Genomic DNA, 18,170 nt, shown 5'->3' with positions numbered 1-18,170 from the left:
GTATGTTAGATCTACAGTGATAATCTAACTAAACGCCTTTCTTCTAATTATGGAACAACTCCAAAAAGTCAGGCTGTATGTATTTTCCCTACAGGGACACAGATAAACATCCTCACATCTTCCAGTACTAAGTCTTTAGCTAAATCCAGAGTCAGCTACGAAACAGTAAATGAAGTATTGCAAATAAAAGACAGATTACAACATACAGTATCTTGAGCCTCTCTCATCTGCCTACTAGGGAGCAAACTAAATTAAAATATGAATGTGAAAAATAAGCTTTTTAAGAAAGAGAAAGCAAGAAATAGGTTTTCCATCGCCACTTCACATGAGGGCAGAGTATTTAAATAAATACCCTGTGTGCATCATGAATGCACACACTAACTGCCTATTTTGAATAGCCACAAGACAGCATTGTACCAGTGATTTTAGAACTTGTTAAAATGCTAAACAAATTCAGGGATACGGGGGATTAAATCCTGACCCTATTAAAGTTAATGTGCAATTTGCCAGAGGCTTCAACAAGGCCTATTTAATCTTCTGTTTTTCAAACATTTTGCATTACTTAGGACACTTGTGAAGCAGCTGACTGAAGCACACAGCAAAAGTCTAAAGACCTTGAGTCTGCTCTCAGCTCTGACTTATTATATGATCTCGAGGGAAGGTATTTTATCTCTTCATATCTGCATCTCCCCATGAGTAGAGTGAAAATAACTTCCATACAAAACACCAAGACCCACAAAAGAAAGTCCCAAGGTGTGTGGCACTACTACTTTCACACTTTCTCACACACCAAAGCACTTCGGTGGTAATGAGGTTCACAAACATTCAGGATAAATACAGTATTAAGCATCTCTGACAGTCACAAAACACCCTGGAAGATATATTCTACCCCAACCAGCCATTAAAAAAAAAAAAAAAAAGAAATGCCATTGCTAAACATATTTAACTAGGTTTCCTGAAGCAGAAAGACTTCTACAGCGTTTTGTCAGTGAAACCCTTCCCATGTTCACCCGACTCATTAAACTGATTATTTTGAGCATGTGACAGACTACAAAAACACTGAGTCCCTTATGTTTCCTCAAAAGCTGGTACTAGGGAACAGAAATCCCAAATAGTGGTCCTAATAAGGAAGGGTATAGATGTCTCAGCCTTTTTCTGGTGGTGTTTGCTAGAAAACCTGAATGCACACACCAAAATGGCCAGTCGCCATGCAGAGGGCTAGGGACAAGTTGCCATTCCAGGCACGGGTTGAATCTGAGAAGATTGTGGAAATAGAGCCTGAAATACAATATGTGAAGGCTGGAGGGAGATGGAAAGGGCCTGGGGCAGTCCTGGAGAACAGGAAAAAAGTCACTGTCCTCAGTGAAGCAGGGTTGGGAACAGGCCACAAGTGTTTTTAGAAATCCAGCTTTGTTCATTATTCTGTTGCAGGGTCACACAATGGCCCTGAAAGCAATTTAGATCAAAGTAATAGCTTTTGGACCTTGCACTGGAGGTGTAAAAATCTGTAATCACCACGAACAAATTTCAGATAACATGAGCCAGTCAGTAAGAAAACAGCTATTCCACTGGAACATAATAACTGACAACCAGATGACAGCTGGATGGAGGCTGCTGCTGTTGACAGAAGAAATCAGTCAAGCCCAGGCAAACCAGCACACGGAGCAAAGACCTTTCCAGGCCTGTGTTCCTTAGGAGAAGGCCTGCTAGGCTGCAAACTCATGCTGTCCTCTATGAAAAAACCCGTTATACAATGCCATGGTGATAGCATCATGAACAAACGGGCTGTTCCGTCTGTAGTGGAATTGATGAGGAAGAAGGAAATGTGCAGGGAGAAAAGGTAGGAGTTTTGCCTTTAATAATGCTTCTACGAGTGATGGGAAGAGCCTGGGGGAATATCAAGTAGAGATTTCCCATCAGCTATGTTTTGCTTTCTTCGTCAGTACCACATCCTTCTCAGAATTCAGCTACAGGCACCAGTTTCTCACAGTGACAAAGATCTGAAGAAAGGATCTCCTGGTCGCTGAAACCGTGTCTCAGTTCCTACAGGCTGCTGTATCACAATCACATTCATAAGCCTAATCAAGCTTCACTATAGTCCTATTTAGCTTCTTTTTCTTTTTGGTAACTTTGGAAAGCTACTCCAGAATCTCAGTACTAACTGAAAATTCCCAGCTTCCTGCCTCATTTTATGCAAGGCTATTTCTTTTCTTGTTCTCTGCCCAAATCAATGTTCCTGTTTCTTAAAAGGTTATATTCCTTCTCTCACAGATTTACAGAGGTCATTTATGTCCACATCCATCCTTCAAACAAAAGACTGATGCTCCTCTGCACGTATTTCCACAGTTCATTTTCTTGAAGATGGGGATTATTCCAGATGAGGTCTTACCAAAGCCTTGTCTGGCTGCTGCGTTCATACTTTCATCTCTTTTTAAAAAGGGTTATCCTGAAAAAAATGCTTTTCATGGCTGCATTCACCACTGGCTTATGCATATTACAGATCAAGACATTAAGAACTTTTCCTCCTCTGCATATTTTCCATGGTGATCTTGTTGTTTGCAGCAAAACCCCCCCTGAGTCTGATCTCAAACTTCCCTGAACTGCATCTCATCTCATCTCTATCACTCCAGCTTCACCACCACAAGATCCCGCTTGTGCATCCTCTTTCCGTGATCCTTCCCAGCCCCGCCAGGTTTCCTCAACACCCTATTACTTTTTGTGCCATTGTAAATAAATACAATTTTGAGCAAGATTAGTTTTTTAAATGGATGTTTGAGAAACTCCACTACCAACGCTGAGTCCATACTTTCTTTGCCAAAGCTACCCAGTGTTTCTTGCCTTCAGCCACTTTTTCTCTACCACGTTTCTCTGCTTATCCCCACTCCGCTACATTTATCGGTCTCATTTCCCCATCACAAAATCAAATGTCTTAGAGAAGTCCAGGCAGGTGAGGTCTAATGCACAAGCCTTTCTCTTTCTGCTCGTGGAGAGCCAGGCACTGGCACTGCTTCCAGCTCATGTAGCTGGAAGCCGACGAGGTATTGTCTCCACATGCAAAAATAGGCAAGTAGGCTATAGCCTCCCTCCCTATTTATCAGACAGATTTAGGAGATAACAGAGGAAAAATAATCCAAGGAAGACCCCATACTGAAAATGCAGTGCTAAATAGGAGTATTATCTATCGTCCTGGGAGGTGAGTGCTGGAAATAACGGCACAATCATAGTACATTTATGAAAACACTGCAACACCCACAGGGAAAGAAAGGAAGTTTCTATAGCCAAAAAAAAAAAAAAATTACACACCTCACAGCTCCTGCAATAAATATATTTCTTCACCCACAGCCAAGAGGCAATTATCCATCAATATCATTAAAGTACTATGCGTGCTGCATCCTATGCTCTTGTCTGACTGGCAGCAAAAGCAGGGCCTCCAGAAATCTTGGAAGTTTCTGGGTGCATTAGAGAGGCAGTTCAATTTAAATAGCTTCGCATTCTACTTGGCCTTTCCCAGTCTGAACAGATAGGAAGCAGTTTTAAAAATCTTTAGTGCATTAATGATTAAGGTTGAAAAATAATAAAAGGCTGAGTCAGATCTTACTGTAATTAAAGTAAGAATCCCTCCAAGTGCAATAAATCAATATACAAGGCCTACCACAGAGAATTACCTCTGAACACGGTACACACGTGTCCATGGTGGGACAAGGGCCAGGATTCTGGCCACCAGATCCACAAGAGTGCTGGGGGGGTAGCTCTTGTATCTTCCAGTCTTCCAGAGCTCATACAGACCGGTGCCACGGATCACTAGTGTTGGATAGAGCTTCATGCCATCTGGGCGAAAAGCAGGGTTCTCAAAAAACTCCTGCAAAAGTGGAACAAAAAATGCAAGTCAGGGCAAAACAAACTACATGTCCCAGGGCTTCAGTGCCCCAACAAAACCAATTTCAAAACAGATTTTGTAAAAGACAATTGTAAGTACATTTTAAGAATTACTGGCTTACATTGAGTTGCCAGTATTTATCAGCTTATGACATTTTTCAAAATAAAGAGTGTGCCCTAGATTTAAAGAGAAGAAAAAAAAAAAATCCACATGACAATGCCACAAGTCAAATCTGTACATTACTTCTACCTTTCAGCATGAATACAACAGATATTGCACCATTTATTGTAACGGACTCTGTTCAGAATTAGAATAATAGAAATGAGTGTACTTATCTTCAATCTCAGCAGACCACATTTAGAGATTAATCAATGTGTCTGGGAAACATCATTTGAATAGCAATGAAGAAAAACAGATTTATTCTACAATGATGTTCTGAACAATCCTGGAGAATGGGAGGACAAACAGTATCTCCTGCTAACTTCTATGACTAAATCCCATCACAGAACTGCAAATTGAACAGCACTAGCTCGCACTACACAACAATTGCATTGGGTTTTTCTTAAAATTAAATTTCAGTAATGACAATTAAAATAAAATAACTTACAAAAAAAAAAAATCAAAAACCAGGCAGGACACCCTGAATCAAGCAACCATTAAATTGACTTAAGTGATGACATGGCACGCATAATAGCATCCACAGGCCAGATCTAATACTGGATTAGACTGTTGCACACCTGGAATCCACAGCTTGATCCCTCCCCAGCATAGTATTCTCATAGTAATACAAAAAGTACAAGTCTGTGAAGCTGAATTAACGGCAGACTACTGTGGTGCCACCAGTTGCTGTGGTAGAAGCACTCACCAGCACTTTGCCAAAGTGCTTCAACACATTCATGTGGCCCAGACCCTCTCAGACATTTTGCTATGTTTCCTACTGCTGCTGTGTGTTAAACCAGCTCCTGGAGTGCTCCAGCAAGCCCCGACATTGGCATAAAGCACCATTAGCAGCCTGGTGGGAGCTGGACCTCCACACCTGGGCAGCTCGAAGTGGCTCTGTTGGCTCCCTGGGCTTCACAAAACCATACTTCAAGACGATAAAAAGCAGCAAATGGTTTGCTGCTAGCTTAAGCACACCAAAATGGATCTGCACAGGCTTGAATGCACGCTAGATCCAGCACAAGGACGGGAAGAGGCAAGCAAGGTCAGAGAAACAGCAGGACCACGTCAGCCCAGGCCATTTCTGGCAGACTCCCTGCTTAAGTCTGCGGTCAGGTCCAGCAGCCTCTGGCCTGTGCACCCACGCTCCTGGGCCACCCTACCCACTGCGCAGCTACAGAGAAAAACAGACCAGAGAGCTAGCCCAGATGAAAAAAAAAACACTAAAAAAATATCTTTTCCAGGCAGAGCAGCCTCCTCAGCCATTTATACACATCCTCAGAGAGAGACAGGGACAACTGAGTTGGTTTGAGACACAAAACAAGACCTGGACCACGGAGAGAGTTCATGCTGCTGCTCCAAAATTAACTGTCAAATCCTGCATTTCTGGTCTGATGAAGCTTCAGCCATCACTATCCCAGCAACATCACTGGCTTAAGGAGCAGGAAGTTCCAGATGACCCCATAAAGAAGGATCACACAAGGGTGAGATACTGGTTTTAAATTTTGCAGGGTTGTTTTAACTCAGATCAACTCGCTGATTTGAGTTACCTGCAGCTTTGCAAAACGGTTGTGCCAAAAGCTGCTGCTACTGAGAGAACCGAGCACTTGCCTTGTACAGAATCGCTAAACAATTTGGTTCTCCACCCTCAGCCTCCAGGAGGAATAACTAACTCATTTCTCCTCAAAGAGCATCCAAGATACAACACCAACCATCCCAGACAGGTAACACATCTTGTATCCCGTTAAACTGTGTTTCCTGTAAAGTAAATGGTTTGCAAGGAAGTTGGCTAAAGGCAGATAGAGAGAGATGACTCTGAACCCCAGTGCCCAGGTGCTCACTCTGGAGTGTGTACAGATAGAAGGCTGGTCTCCTCCTTTCCTCAGGACTGTTTATGCACTCCATAAACACTCCTGTTTGTCACAGATTTCACATGGTCACCACGAGATGAAAAAAAACATACTTATCTTGCCAGCTCCATGAAATAATAAAATCATCGCCATCACCCTGAGGACAGGACATAAATGACTTATTTGGAGGCACTCTGGGCTGGTCTGTGCTGCAGCTTCGCCAGCAGCAGATGTGATGGCTCCCTGCCCACACTTCCAGCCACGCCGTCCTGCTCCCAACCTCGTGCCAGATCCGATTCCTGATGGACCCTTGACCAGGATGACTCACCTCACTAACGTGAGAAAACCCAAGGTGCACTTTGGGGAGAGTGCTTTTCTTTTGTTTCAGTGCTGGGCTGCATTACAGAGCCACCTATGGAGCACCACTGGTGAATCTCAGAATATCTCAAGTTGGAAGGGACATAAGAATCATCAAGTCCAACTCCCAGTAAGGAATTAAGGTCAGAAACAGGATCTGTCCCCCTGTGACAGCAGGGGACCATTATGTCTGCTTAATGCATCTCTTGGAAGCGTGTCCCCTCCCCTCTGCCCCAAGGGTTCAGTTTGACTTTACAGGTCAATACTGTTGCTGGTGGCTGTCAGAGAAGGCAGACATGCTCTGCCCTTGGCCAACCACTTCTACCACTTCTCCTGTGCTGGCTCTCGTGTGCATCTGATGTTCAAGATGCAAAGAGGGGGGGGAAAAACCCCATAAATCACTGGACTAATTTTCAAACCAGCTGAAGCAGGTGTGTAATCCAAAGTCATATAGCATATGAGGTAGCATAGGGTCAGGAAAATAATTCAGAATCCTGTTGTCCTGGAACAACCCAAAAGGACAGACTTCCATCTTTTGTAGGTGGTTAGAGGTGCTCTAATGTAAAACAAAGCAACTGTGAAAGAAGGAATAAGAAAACCATGTAAGAGGTGATTATTCTAACGAGAGGAGCTCCATGGCCAAGCAGCACTGAAGAAGAGAAAGACATTAAGGTAAGGAAGCAATGATGCTTCCCCAATGAGATATATGAAGGTAAATAAACCACTACAGCAGGGGAAAAAAAAGGCTTCCAGTGAGGTTATGTATTAATATTCGCAACGATACTGAACTGAATGCAAAAGCATGTATGATTCACCAGTCAGAATATTTAAACATTCACTGATTTACATTGCAGATTAAAGGCAGGCATCAACACAGCTCTAAGGTTAAAGCCATCCAGCAGTCAAAGGCAAGGTCAAATTTTAAGGTTTCTAATCACATTGTGAATTTTGCATTTCATACACACTGCACATTTTACGTCAAGATATTAAGCTGGCTGATAATGCTACTCCACATTTCAGCAATGCTGGCATTAAAAAAACCAACGTATTTTCATATTTATTTCTTAAACTATTTCTCAAAATATTCCTCAAGCTTAATTTTTTCAGAAGTAATTAATTTCAAACAATACAACAAAGCAGTGTCTCCTTTTTTTCCCTGAACCCCTTTTTCCAGCAGTAAACTTCAAATAGTTTCTGTAAATCCCAATATTTAAAGGCTTAACCTTTTTCCATTACAAACAGTTTTGATTAAGTCTCTCATGAAACAAAGGAACTATAAAATGCTAACACATGCCAAGCTTTAGTAGGAACTGTAGCCTTTTCTTTTTTTAATTAGACACCTTAAAAGCTGTCTTCAACTGATAAAAACGTTCAGAACAGTTTACAGCCAAAACAAATTCAATTCCTAAAACAACATTTGTTCCAGAGACCACCATCCATGGCATCCCTGGAGTCAACAGGAGGCCTTCCAGCAGCTCTCACAAGCACTCAATCAGGGCTTAAATTCGCATCTGTTAATGCACCGTGAAGTTAGAGGTTAAAGATGACCTAGAGAGAAAGGATCCTGACGTTATTTCCAGTCTTTTTGAATCATTTGAGGATGCAGCGTAGTGCTCTCGCATGCATGAATACTCCAAATGGAAGCACATACAACTTCAAAGCTACTAAACCAATTTCTTTGAACTTGGAAGTTTCTCTCCTCTAGCTAAAAACTGTAAGCCAGCATTTAACACGTCTTGTATAAGAAAGATGGATGCTAGAGTAAAATTTTAAATTTGTGTGTGTAGACAATGGACAGGACCTGAGAGGTTATCGTAGTAGTTTCATTGTAATAAAATAAAAAAAAAGGTCAATTCAGATCAGCTGAAACTTGATCTGAAGGTTCATAAACATGGACCTTTTCATACCCTAAAATAATGTTTCTCATAACCTTGCCCAATTTATGTGGTATTAGAGAAAAGTTGAGTACTTTTTCACAGCAAGTAATATAATGAGTAACCAGAGAATCCTGGAATTCACATTTTTTTTTGCTTCACCTGAGCTCCATTAAACATACTTTACTTGTAGGAACAGCTGCTCTGTGAATTACAAACAATGAATCTTAATAAGATCCCATCAACACACATTCAGACTACAAGGTTATACAAGTTAGCCACTAACATGTTTTATGAGAACAGTAATTGATTTTAGTAGCATATGCCTTTGTTGTAGAAGTTCCCTGTTATTAAAGCTAATGGCATCTATAGGATCCATTCATTCACCACCTCATAAACTCACTGCCACTATGAATAATCAGGGTCCAATGGGTGTAAAATTAGTCATTTAGATGCCAAGAAACCTCTGATTTTTCCATCAAGGCAGACGTATCGAAGTGCGTGATGGAATCCTTTTGTCCAACTCCCATCAGTTGCTTTGAGTCCTAAAAATTGCATGACATTGTAATTACTGTCCAAGAAAACAGACATTAGTTGAAAACCAAAAGTCAAGGTAAGACTATGTGAACCAAAACCAGATCAGAATCTAAGAGGAGACGGAATCAAGGGATGAAGTCCTGAACTCAAATATTTCACCTTTTTGAACAGAAAACCTGTTACTCACCCATGTATCTGTTCAGAGTTGCAACAGAAAAGTCAAATGATTTGGGACTGTGAGACCACACAGCAGTTTGGTCCCGTGTTCAGGGCTGGTAATAGCACGACTCAGCCAATATTAAAAGATTATACCTTGAAGTTTTAATCTGATTTTACTGACCACTTTAAGTACAGAACAAATTAGAAACATGTTTTGAAGACATCCAAAAGCTGCAGTTCTCCAAAAAGAGAAAAATATTATTTTATGGGATTCCACTTCAACATTTTACAGACCAAAGATTCAGTTGCCATCTTTAATCTTCTTGCTCTCAAGGTGTTCAGCTGTTTGAGGAGATATCAGTTATAGGATAAGTGCAGCAATTTTTTAAAGCAATTTACTAAAATGTCAGGATTTGTTAAAAATAAAGGTCACCAAAATCTATTTTTTAATGACCGTCCACCAGAAATCAGGTGCCGTTCAACCTCATTCTTGAATCACTTCCTTTACTATAGTCCCTGCATTAAACAGATGATTAAATTCGTGTCTAACTACATTAAGATGAACATTATCTTAACTCTCCATATTACAGCATTCCTTATCTCCATCAGCTGTATTATTTATAACTACGAATACTGGTAGCACTTGAAAGCTGCTGCGTTGAATGACACTTCCAACTCTACAGGGAACGAACAATCACTTAGTAGTTTAATTATATGCATTAACAGAAGCTTGTGGCTCAAAAGTGTGGCTCTGTTTTAACTCTAAATTTGCATTTTCCCCTCTTTCTTGTAAATGCTAGTCTAATTAAAATGTAATGAGAGGATCTGCATTCACTGATACTGACAATGGCCTACTGACCGAGAAGTATAGACTAAATTGTGCTTTTTTTTACTGCCTTTGGAGCAGTCTGGGAACACACACGTCGTCGAGCACCAGTTGTCACCTGGGAAGCAGGGAAATGTGGTGCAAGAGCAAGCTGAGAAGTGGTCATTTTACCACCTAAGTGTTAAGTTTAAATCCCTTAACATCAATATCTTTCAACCACGTGACCTTAGACTTCTATCAAGCTACCAGAACATAGTAAGATGCTACTTGTTAGCTGCTCTGAACACCATCTGTTTGCAGACTCTGACTTGTGATAAACGAGGAGGTTTTAGATCTAGCTTACCACTTTGAGGGATAATGATGAAAAAGAATCATATTTACCGTGATGCACATTATAAGTGCATATATGTTACATACTGCGGTTGTATACCCCCTGTGGGCAAAACCAGGAGAGCACACGTGAACAGGAACACAATGCACAACATAAGGCAGATCAGCCCTCTGCGAAAGGGAAGCAAACTCTCCAGCATTTCACCTGTGGCAAGCTGGAGCTTGTTCTGCTGACTGCCTGCACACCCACTCTTCAAGGTATCTTCACCTGACACTTATTTTAAATACATAGAATTAAAATACAATTGAAACATTCTTCTAATATACCTGGGGATTTCCTAAAGTTGCCTTGGGTTTATAGAAGGATGGTATGTTGATATTACTTGTGCCAAATATACCATTCTTTGAGGTCCATCAGGGGTTATCTGTCCTCAAAGAGCAACACTTTCTGACCATCCAAATGTTCTCTGGAGGAGTGACTTTACAGTGCAATCAGTAAATACTGGCACCGAATCAGTGATGTCTAATGAAACACAGTACAACATCGCAACGTTTTTAATTAGGCTCTTCTGAAAGGCATATGTTACTTTATATATGGTGTCATGAATCTCTATAAAATTGATTCAACGGTGAAAGTAAAGCAGAGATAAATTGAGACACTTCTGCTTTATGTCTGCACTCATGACAAAATCTCCTATAGATGTGACCACGGGGCAAGAAGTTTCTAAAGCAGATGATCCAATTTCCAGCTCTTCTGAGAGCACCTGTAAAGCAGTCTGCAATCAAAGGAGGAAAGACCATTTTCCAGTTAATTGTTATAACCTTCCTGACTATTGACAGCTATGTGACAAAATCATTTCAGTTCCTGACACATTCAAGCTGTTAGATTTCACCACATAAATATAATTATGGAAACGACTAAGCCAAGAAAACAGTGACATAAACCCCAACATTTCTGCCACGAGAGGGTCAGTTCTGTGATGATGACCAATATCTATTTTTAGCCCATCTGCCTGCAAATCTCTTTGACACTAGTATATATTACGGTGCAGAAGAAAAGCACATCACAGATTGTAGCATGGTAACGCATGGTAGGTGAAACAGAAAAGTTTGTTTCATATTAATTTTGCATATTCGTTTTGCTAGTCTTTAAACTCCTTAAGGAAGACGCTCAAAATACTAGAGTTTATCAGCAGCACATCACTGCAGACCTCGATGTCTTACTGAACTATTACAAATTACAAAAATTACTAGTGCAAATTACCAAAAAAAAGTATGTTTTTGGCTGCTAGTTAAACTAATCCGTGTGCTTACTTTAGGATGTTCTGTAATGCCTCATACGTAGACTTTGAATGTCAAATAAGAAAAGAGGATTTTCCTGCTAAGGTCCAGGGTGAAGAGTGTAAAGGACCCTGTAAATCCACCCCCCCAAGATGCAGGAAGCTGTTATGCCTCCTCCCTTCCCCAACAGGCTCTAAACCCCAAATCCACATGCCAAAGGGAATCTTCCCAGAAGTGTCTAATGCAAGTGAATCCCCACAATCTTCCACTTCAGAAGAACCCATTATCACATAAAACTCGGAAGCAAACTGCTCTTGGGGTGCAAAGCAACCGTTACAGTAGAGACTAGCTAAATGACAGGAGCATTTAGTCCACAGATGTGAAGCTGTCTTCAGCAAGTTATTTACCAAGACTGTGCACCTCAGCGTCACAAATACCCTAACTCTCTACACACTATAGGAAACTGCTGCTGCCAGACGAGGAGGGAACATGCCTGCCTCTCATCCCATCCCTCCCACGGTCTTTTTTTACCCCTGGACTGTCAGGATCTACAGGTTGCCTCCTGTCTAACACTCGGTTGGATAGTTGCTCTCTCCAAGTTTGCACAGAACTTACCGCAAGGAGATCCTGGTCGGTGACAGTCCCTGGCACTGCTATAATACAACTCAATAAGAAGAGGAGACATTTAACACTTGGAAGAGGCCTTGGGCATCAGCAGCATGACCTTGGAGCGTGGGTTTGACTCCTGAACGCAGTATCTATCCGAACACCAAGACAAATCTCTCCAGATTGTGCTCACTGCACCGAGCAGTCCCATCTGCTTAGTCTTGCAGGTGCTCCAAGTGAGTCTCCATTTATTACGCAGTTTTGGAGAAACCCATGAGACTACCTCAATCAATTTGCTGTGAAGTTTCACCTTCACTTTTACCAAGCACAGAACTCTGGTCTTTATGTTTCTGGAAGGGTCAGCTTTCCCCTAGGGCTAAGTACAGGAAATATAGCATTTTTCATTGTCGTAAGTACACAATTTTTGCAGCACAGATCCCTGTGAAGCATGTCTTCTACCCTAAAAAACATCAAGACCAGCAACTCTATAATGTTTTTGATAATCTAATCCTCCTTCATCAGACCTCTCCTTTCCATAAGGAGCATCAATACAACCATGTGCTCTCTCCCACCCTGCTCAGCGCTGCAAAAGCTTCTCTCATTTACGTTCACAGCAAAACCATTATGCTTTTCTAGGATGTTTTTTTAATTAAAAAACCCCCCAAAACCCCATAAACCCCACAAATCCAACAACTAAGTCCTCAAAAATCTAATTTGGACATCATGGTTTATCCGCTCCGATGACAAGCATTCAGTTGCTGATGATGATTTGTGCTAAAATACATATTTTACTGACTGATGCTCTCTTTGCCTAAACGCCTGGCAAATTTGCACTCTCTATCCAAGACACATCCCTTTACTCCTGCGCTCCTTTCCATTTGGCTTTATGTTCCCAGCCATATGCTCATTATTGACTTCAGCAGCAAGGGGCCTTAGGGAAAGAGCCCCAGAAAACAACTTGAATAGACAGAGCGACTGTATGAGCCTATGCAACCCACAGTTGTCTGGGACCTGTTAAGTACAGAAATGATCTTTTAGTTCAGGTAGGAAAAGGGTCTCAACTATACCTTTATATTTAACAGAAGCTTTTTTGAATGGAAGGCTATTTTAAAGGTAGTGATTGTCATTACCATAACTTTCACGGCTGGCATGCTGGAGAAAAATGTGCGTGCAGACAAAATACTAATTCAGAAAGACAAAGAAAGCAATTCAAGACCCTTAATAAATGCAGTTTTTCCACAGAGCCTTGCAATTTATCACGTCCATACTAACGGCATAGCAGTATGCACTGTTTCTATGCAGTACAACACAACACAGCAAAGATCACGCTGCTACTGAAACGGCCATCCTTTGCATTTTCTGGTGTAAATAGGGTGACCCTAGCCACATTACACACGGATCCCCAGGATAAGGGACCAGTTTTCCCTCTACCTTTCAACTGATTCGGCTATCCTCCTCCTGCACATTGTCACACCAAGGGCTGCAGCTTTAACTTCTACCTTCTTTCCTACATTGCACATATCCAGAGAGAAGTCTGACCCACTTTATAGAAAACACACCCAGAGCCACAGCAAGCAAATAGAAGTTATTTCCACACAGACACTGGAGAGGGAGAGCAGCTTTGTGCACACAGTTCAACCATCTGCAGAAGTGGGCACACACCGGGGCTTTATCTAGATATTTTATCCAGAAATATGAGTGCAATTATCTGTGAAAATAGTTTCTAAAAATAGCCTGTTCCTTACTACCGTAATTCTCATTAACATAAAAATTACCACGGCGTTGGCCATAGTTCATGAAACTGTAATTGTTTCCAAAGTGAAAAGCTTTTGAGCTCTAACATTTACCAAGACTCCAAGAGAAGCTCTAGTAACTGAAGAACTGATCATTAAATACCGTCTAATCTGTTTCTGTAAATGTGCCCATGAAAAGACAAATTTTCAGAGGTAATGCTGGCTACCTGCCAATAATAGTGTTTCAATGAGATGTTTAGTAGGAACTGAAAGGAAAATCATTTACCCCACTAAACATCTCAGAGCTATATTTAAAAACACAGATAATTGTCTTCCCAAAGGAGTAAAAATCAATGTAGATCAGCAGTTTAACTATCTTTTATTACAGTTATTAAAAGCTCCTGATAGAGGTGCAATATATTAGTTTCATTATGAATTTCATCTCCTTGATAAAAATGAAAGCCCTCAGGAAAACTACCTCTTTATTTACAGCTAAAGGCGATAATACAATAGCATTTAAAGTTTTACAACAACATCAAATACATTGCAAAGAAAAAGGACACTCTCATTACCCACTGCATTGCTCGACCATTATTTTTCTTTCTCGTGTTCAACGCACCCAAAAAGACTGTAGCCCTCTGCATAACTTACACTTGGATCATAGATGCATCAGGCATTTCACTAAAATTAGTCTATTTCTGGGAAATGCTTATTTTGCAATTCCTTCAGAAAAACCCCAGCCTGACACATGACTATAAGAAAACTAATTTTCACCAGACTAAAACCATTCGATGACTGAATTTTATTTTAAGAACACAAGAACGGCTCGGCTGAACTGAACCAAAAATCTCTTCAGTCTGATACTTGTCTCCAGTACTGACCATTAAATGGTCCTGCCTATGTTTTTACCCTCATCATTTTATTTATAGTAGACTTTAGATGGACAGAGTGAAGCCACAGGACCTCCTCATGGATTTCCTCATGGAAAAAGAGCTTATCTGGTGTTTCTGGGCAGCATCCACCAGCTCCCACGTGCCTTCAGAGCTGGAGGGTTCTGCCAACAACTTGCTGTGACACTTCCCCTGACACTTCCCACACTTGAAACTTCTAATCTTCTGGCTCTCCTCTCCGTTTCCTTTCCTTTTTTCTGCTCCCCAGATTTATTTCATCTATGAAGGGTCTTTAAAGTTGTTTGAGATGGGCTTACAGCCATCCCTCCCAGACGACCAAGAGGAACAGCAACAGTAAATCATGCTTAGGCAAAGACCAGAAAAATAATAAAATAAAGGCAGACACAGGAATATCTTCTCTCTTAATAAATATGTTACTAGCTTACTAATATTTGTTCTAGAACGGATAAAGTTTGTTGATTATACTATTGCCACTCAGTGGCTCTGCAGAAACAGAATGAGGAATTAGTAACAGCATCCTGGGAATTCTTTAGCCTCCTAAAGTTTTTGCTTAAATCCTAAGTTCTGCTTGGTAGCCCTGTTGGCAAGTGTGATTCATGAATCCTCCCAACCATTTACCCCTAGAGTCACCTCATCTCTCTCGTGCTACAACAGCAAAGCTGAGTGTTTATCGCGTTCCACAGGATGAGGTGTCTGCTCTGGTAACAATTCCATTATTCCTGCTGAGTCCTTGATTTATTCTAGCTATTATTCTAATTATTTTCTCCGACCACCTGCTATGTGAGGCACTGGGAATCAGTCTTATCTGTTGGGCTTGCATTTGCCAACCACAAGTAGCAATCTGTGTGTGTGTGTGTGTGTGTGTGTGTGTACACTACCTGGCACAACCACATGGGTGGTGGGAGGAAGCAGAGCATACTCCCTCCCTGCAGCGTTTTCCCATATGTGGAGTGGGGTGGAAAGACCTGAAGTAGAAAGGAAATCCTCTGAGGCTATAAAAAGAATCAATAATAAGGGAAAAAAAGAGGCATGACGGGGGAAGGAGTGGAGAAGCACAACATAACTGGGACACAGGACTATATCGATACTGTTTAAAAAAAGTAACTGTAATAATCTTCATGATGAAGGCAGGCAAAAAGCCAGTCACCTGCCACTTACTGTAAAAAAAATATAACGAAAGATCTATCTACTATACTCACTCCTATCAATAAATCAAAGTTTTGAATAATTATTAATAAACTCTCCAGAAAAACAGTTGCTATACACACCCACAACTCTGAAAACCTAGATACGTTTGCAAAAGAGTAACTGATGGGCATCCTAGCTGCTGGATGGGAGCAGCAGGAAACACTTTGAAATCAATAGGTCATAAGGGACAGAAGCAACGTTCCTCTTGAAACCATAATTACCTGTTCAATTTGAAGAAGCACCCAGTATTTTTAGTACGCAGTCAGCACAATCAGCAAGTTATTATCTTCCCAGGAGAAGCCCCTGTATTTAATATATCAGCCAGTAATGAAGGCAAGGTGCTCAGACCTCCTTCTAAAGTCATCTGATTCCTTCTTGTCCTGCCTTTCCCTGGTCTGAAAAGCAGGGTGGCTAGAAGGGAGGTTAGCATCACAACAAATAACTTATTTTTTCCAAACTTGTTTAGAACTACTACAAAATCAGAAATCTGTAAGGATCCTTGATAAGCCACAGGTGTCTTTGTCCAAAAAAGTCAGAGGTATCTTATAGAAAGATTATATGTTTTTGTGAATAGGAGAATACTGCATAAAAGAGCACTACTGCTGCTCGTGAACAGCTTAGTACTGTTGCAAGAACACAACAGATGCTCTCCACTCGGTTCCTCTCTTTGCTCTCACATTATTTTTATGTAGTAGAAATGTCTAAATATTTACCAGCATGGACTAACATTTATACAGCCCAACATATAAGTCGTTTTAATAACTCAAAACCATGATATAAAATTTGAAGGTAGGAAATAGAGAATGTACTGTCTAGCTGAATCCCTGGGAAAGAAGGAGTTGTTGTCTGCTGAATACTTCTATTATATTCAACAGTGCAGGGCTAAAGGGTTGTTTTTACCCTCTATTCTCCCCTATTTAAGACAAAGGATCTTTTAAAAATAAATTCTAAAGCATTTAAGATAGGATGAGCAAGACAGAGGAGAAGGTAAAAGGAAGAGGATAGCTGTCTCTTGTTTACCATTCCATCTTCAAACATGTCACAGTGATCCACAACCTCTCCACTCTCATTCCCTGCAGCTCCATTTTCTGAAACACACAGTGATCACTTAGCTGGCCATCAACTCTGCAGCTGCCTCTTTCACACAGGTCTTTTTCCGTGGGCTGTCTGGTCTCAGATGGCGATGGGGACCCCGTGCACCTCTCTAACACAGGCATTTTTGATTCCTTCTTCTCCCCTTTCCCATACTTTCTTCTCTTTAAAACAACACAGGTATAATTCTTCTCCATGTTGATGTGATCTATCACCTCTTCCTCACCCGCCCGCCTCCCCAAGTCCCATTTTTCTTCCTCACTCTGCAGCATTCACATTACTTCTTGAGGGCTTCATCCTCCACACTGATTACTCATCCTCCAACTCCTCATCCGTATGTTCACTGGCATCAAATCTTAATTTGATCTGCGAGCCTCACTTCAAATTTCTGAACTCGTTAACAGGGCTGTCACTTGAGGTTGGTCTTCACCCCATCACCCTCTCTTCTTGAATTCCCCCTCTTAAACCATCACCTGGTTTTCTTATTCCCCTGCTTAGCACTTCTCTTTCTGGCCCTCCAACCTGCCTTTTTGCCAATTCCAGCTCTACAGCAAAAAAATTCTGATCTTATCTTCCTTCCTGCCGTGTCCCAGAGCTGGCTGACCATCAACATTGGTTTTCCCAGCTCCTAAAGCCAAGGGACTTCTCTGGCAGAAACAGTCTAAATCAGTTGACCTTCTCTGCTCTTGTTTTCTCTTTCTCTTGCTTTTCTATGCTCAACTATTTTCCCAGCTTTCTTTTAATCTCCGCTTTCACAATTCCAGCCTTTTCACCAAGTTCTTGTCTCCCCTTTCTGAAAGCTTTGCCTTCTGCCTCTATTTCTGCAAAAATTGTCACTAGGTGGGCAAAATACAACATGGCATTACCCTTCCCCTAACAAGCAGGGCAGCCTGCTGGCCTGCAGAAATCAGAGGCAGTTCAGTGTCACTTGAAGTTATAACTTTTAAACAGACTCCCCAGATCCCCTGCAATGAAACAGGAGCAACTCCAGATCCGACAGTGGAAAAGCCTCAGCCATTTATCAGGAATAAGCAGCAATGACTAATAATCACTAGTAATTTTCTATAGAAGCTTATAATTCTGTCTTAAATAATTTCCTCCCTCTTCAGTTTTACATCTTGCAAATACCTTAGATTACCGTCTCCTCCTTGCTGGGTCTTACCCAAGGTTAGCTCTTTAAATCTTTTTGCCAGTATTGCTATTCTTCCACCTCAAATTCTCTCCAGCCTAATACTACTTCACTAATGACAGGCCCGTAAAGAACGCAGAACTAGAGCTGCAACTTCTCAAGATACTGAGCAAGGGACTCAAGTTTTGCTGTACCCTGCATCACAAGTAATTCTATGAAAACACAGCTACTGCGATGTCCATCCTCTACACCCTTCAGCAT

General features: G+C 41.2%; 1 protein-coding gene and 1 long non-coding RNA gene across 5 annotated transcripts in view; both read right to left on the bottom strand.

Moving 5' to 3' along the window:
• Positions 1-18,170, bottom strand: part of ELP3 (elongator acetyltransferase complex subunit 3) — a 97,732-nt gene that overhangs the window by 39,465 nt on the left and 40,097 nt on the right. For all 4 annotated transcript variants that reach the window (XM_074820321.1, XM_074820322.1, XM_074820319.1 and 1 more), the window contains exon 10: positions 3,666-3,859. In XM_074820321.1, the coding sequence (XP_074676422.1) occupies positions 3,666-3,859 (194 nt within the window). The remainder of the gene's footprint in view (positions 1-3,665; positions 3,860-18,170) is intronic.
• LOC141921921 (uncharacterized) lies at positions 6,991-8,684 on the bottom strand. Its single transcript, XR_012622821.1, has 2 exons — positions 8,582-8,684; positions 6,991-7,791 (listed from the first exon to the last, which is right to left on the bottom strand). It is a non-coding gene; the product is annotated as an uncharacterized LOC141921921 (long non-coding RNA).

This window comes from Strix aluco, chromosome 3 (assembly GCF_031877795.1).
Source record: "Strix aluco isolate bStrAlu1 chromosome 3, bStrAlu1.hap1, whole genome shotgun sequence".
NCBI classification, from domain to species: domain Eukaryota; kingdom Metazoa; phylum Chordata; class Aves; order Strigiformes; family Strigidae; genus Strix; species Strix aluco.
Note: the sequence above shows the minus strand (reverse complement) of the source record. Positions and strands in the feature narration are given on the sequence as shown.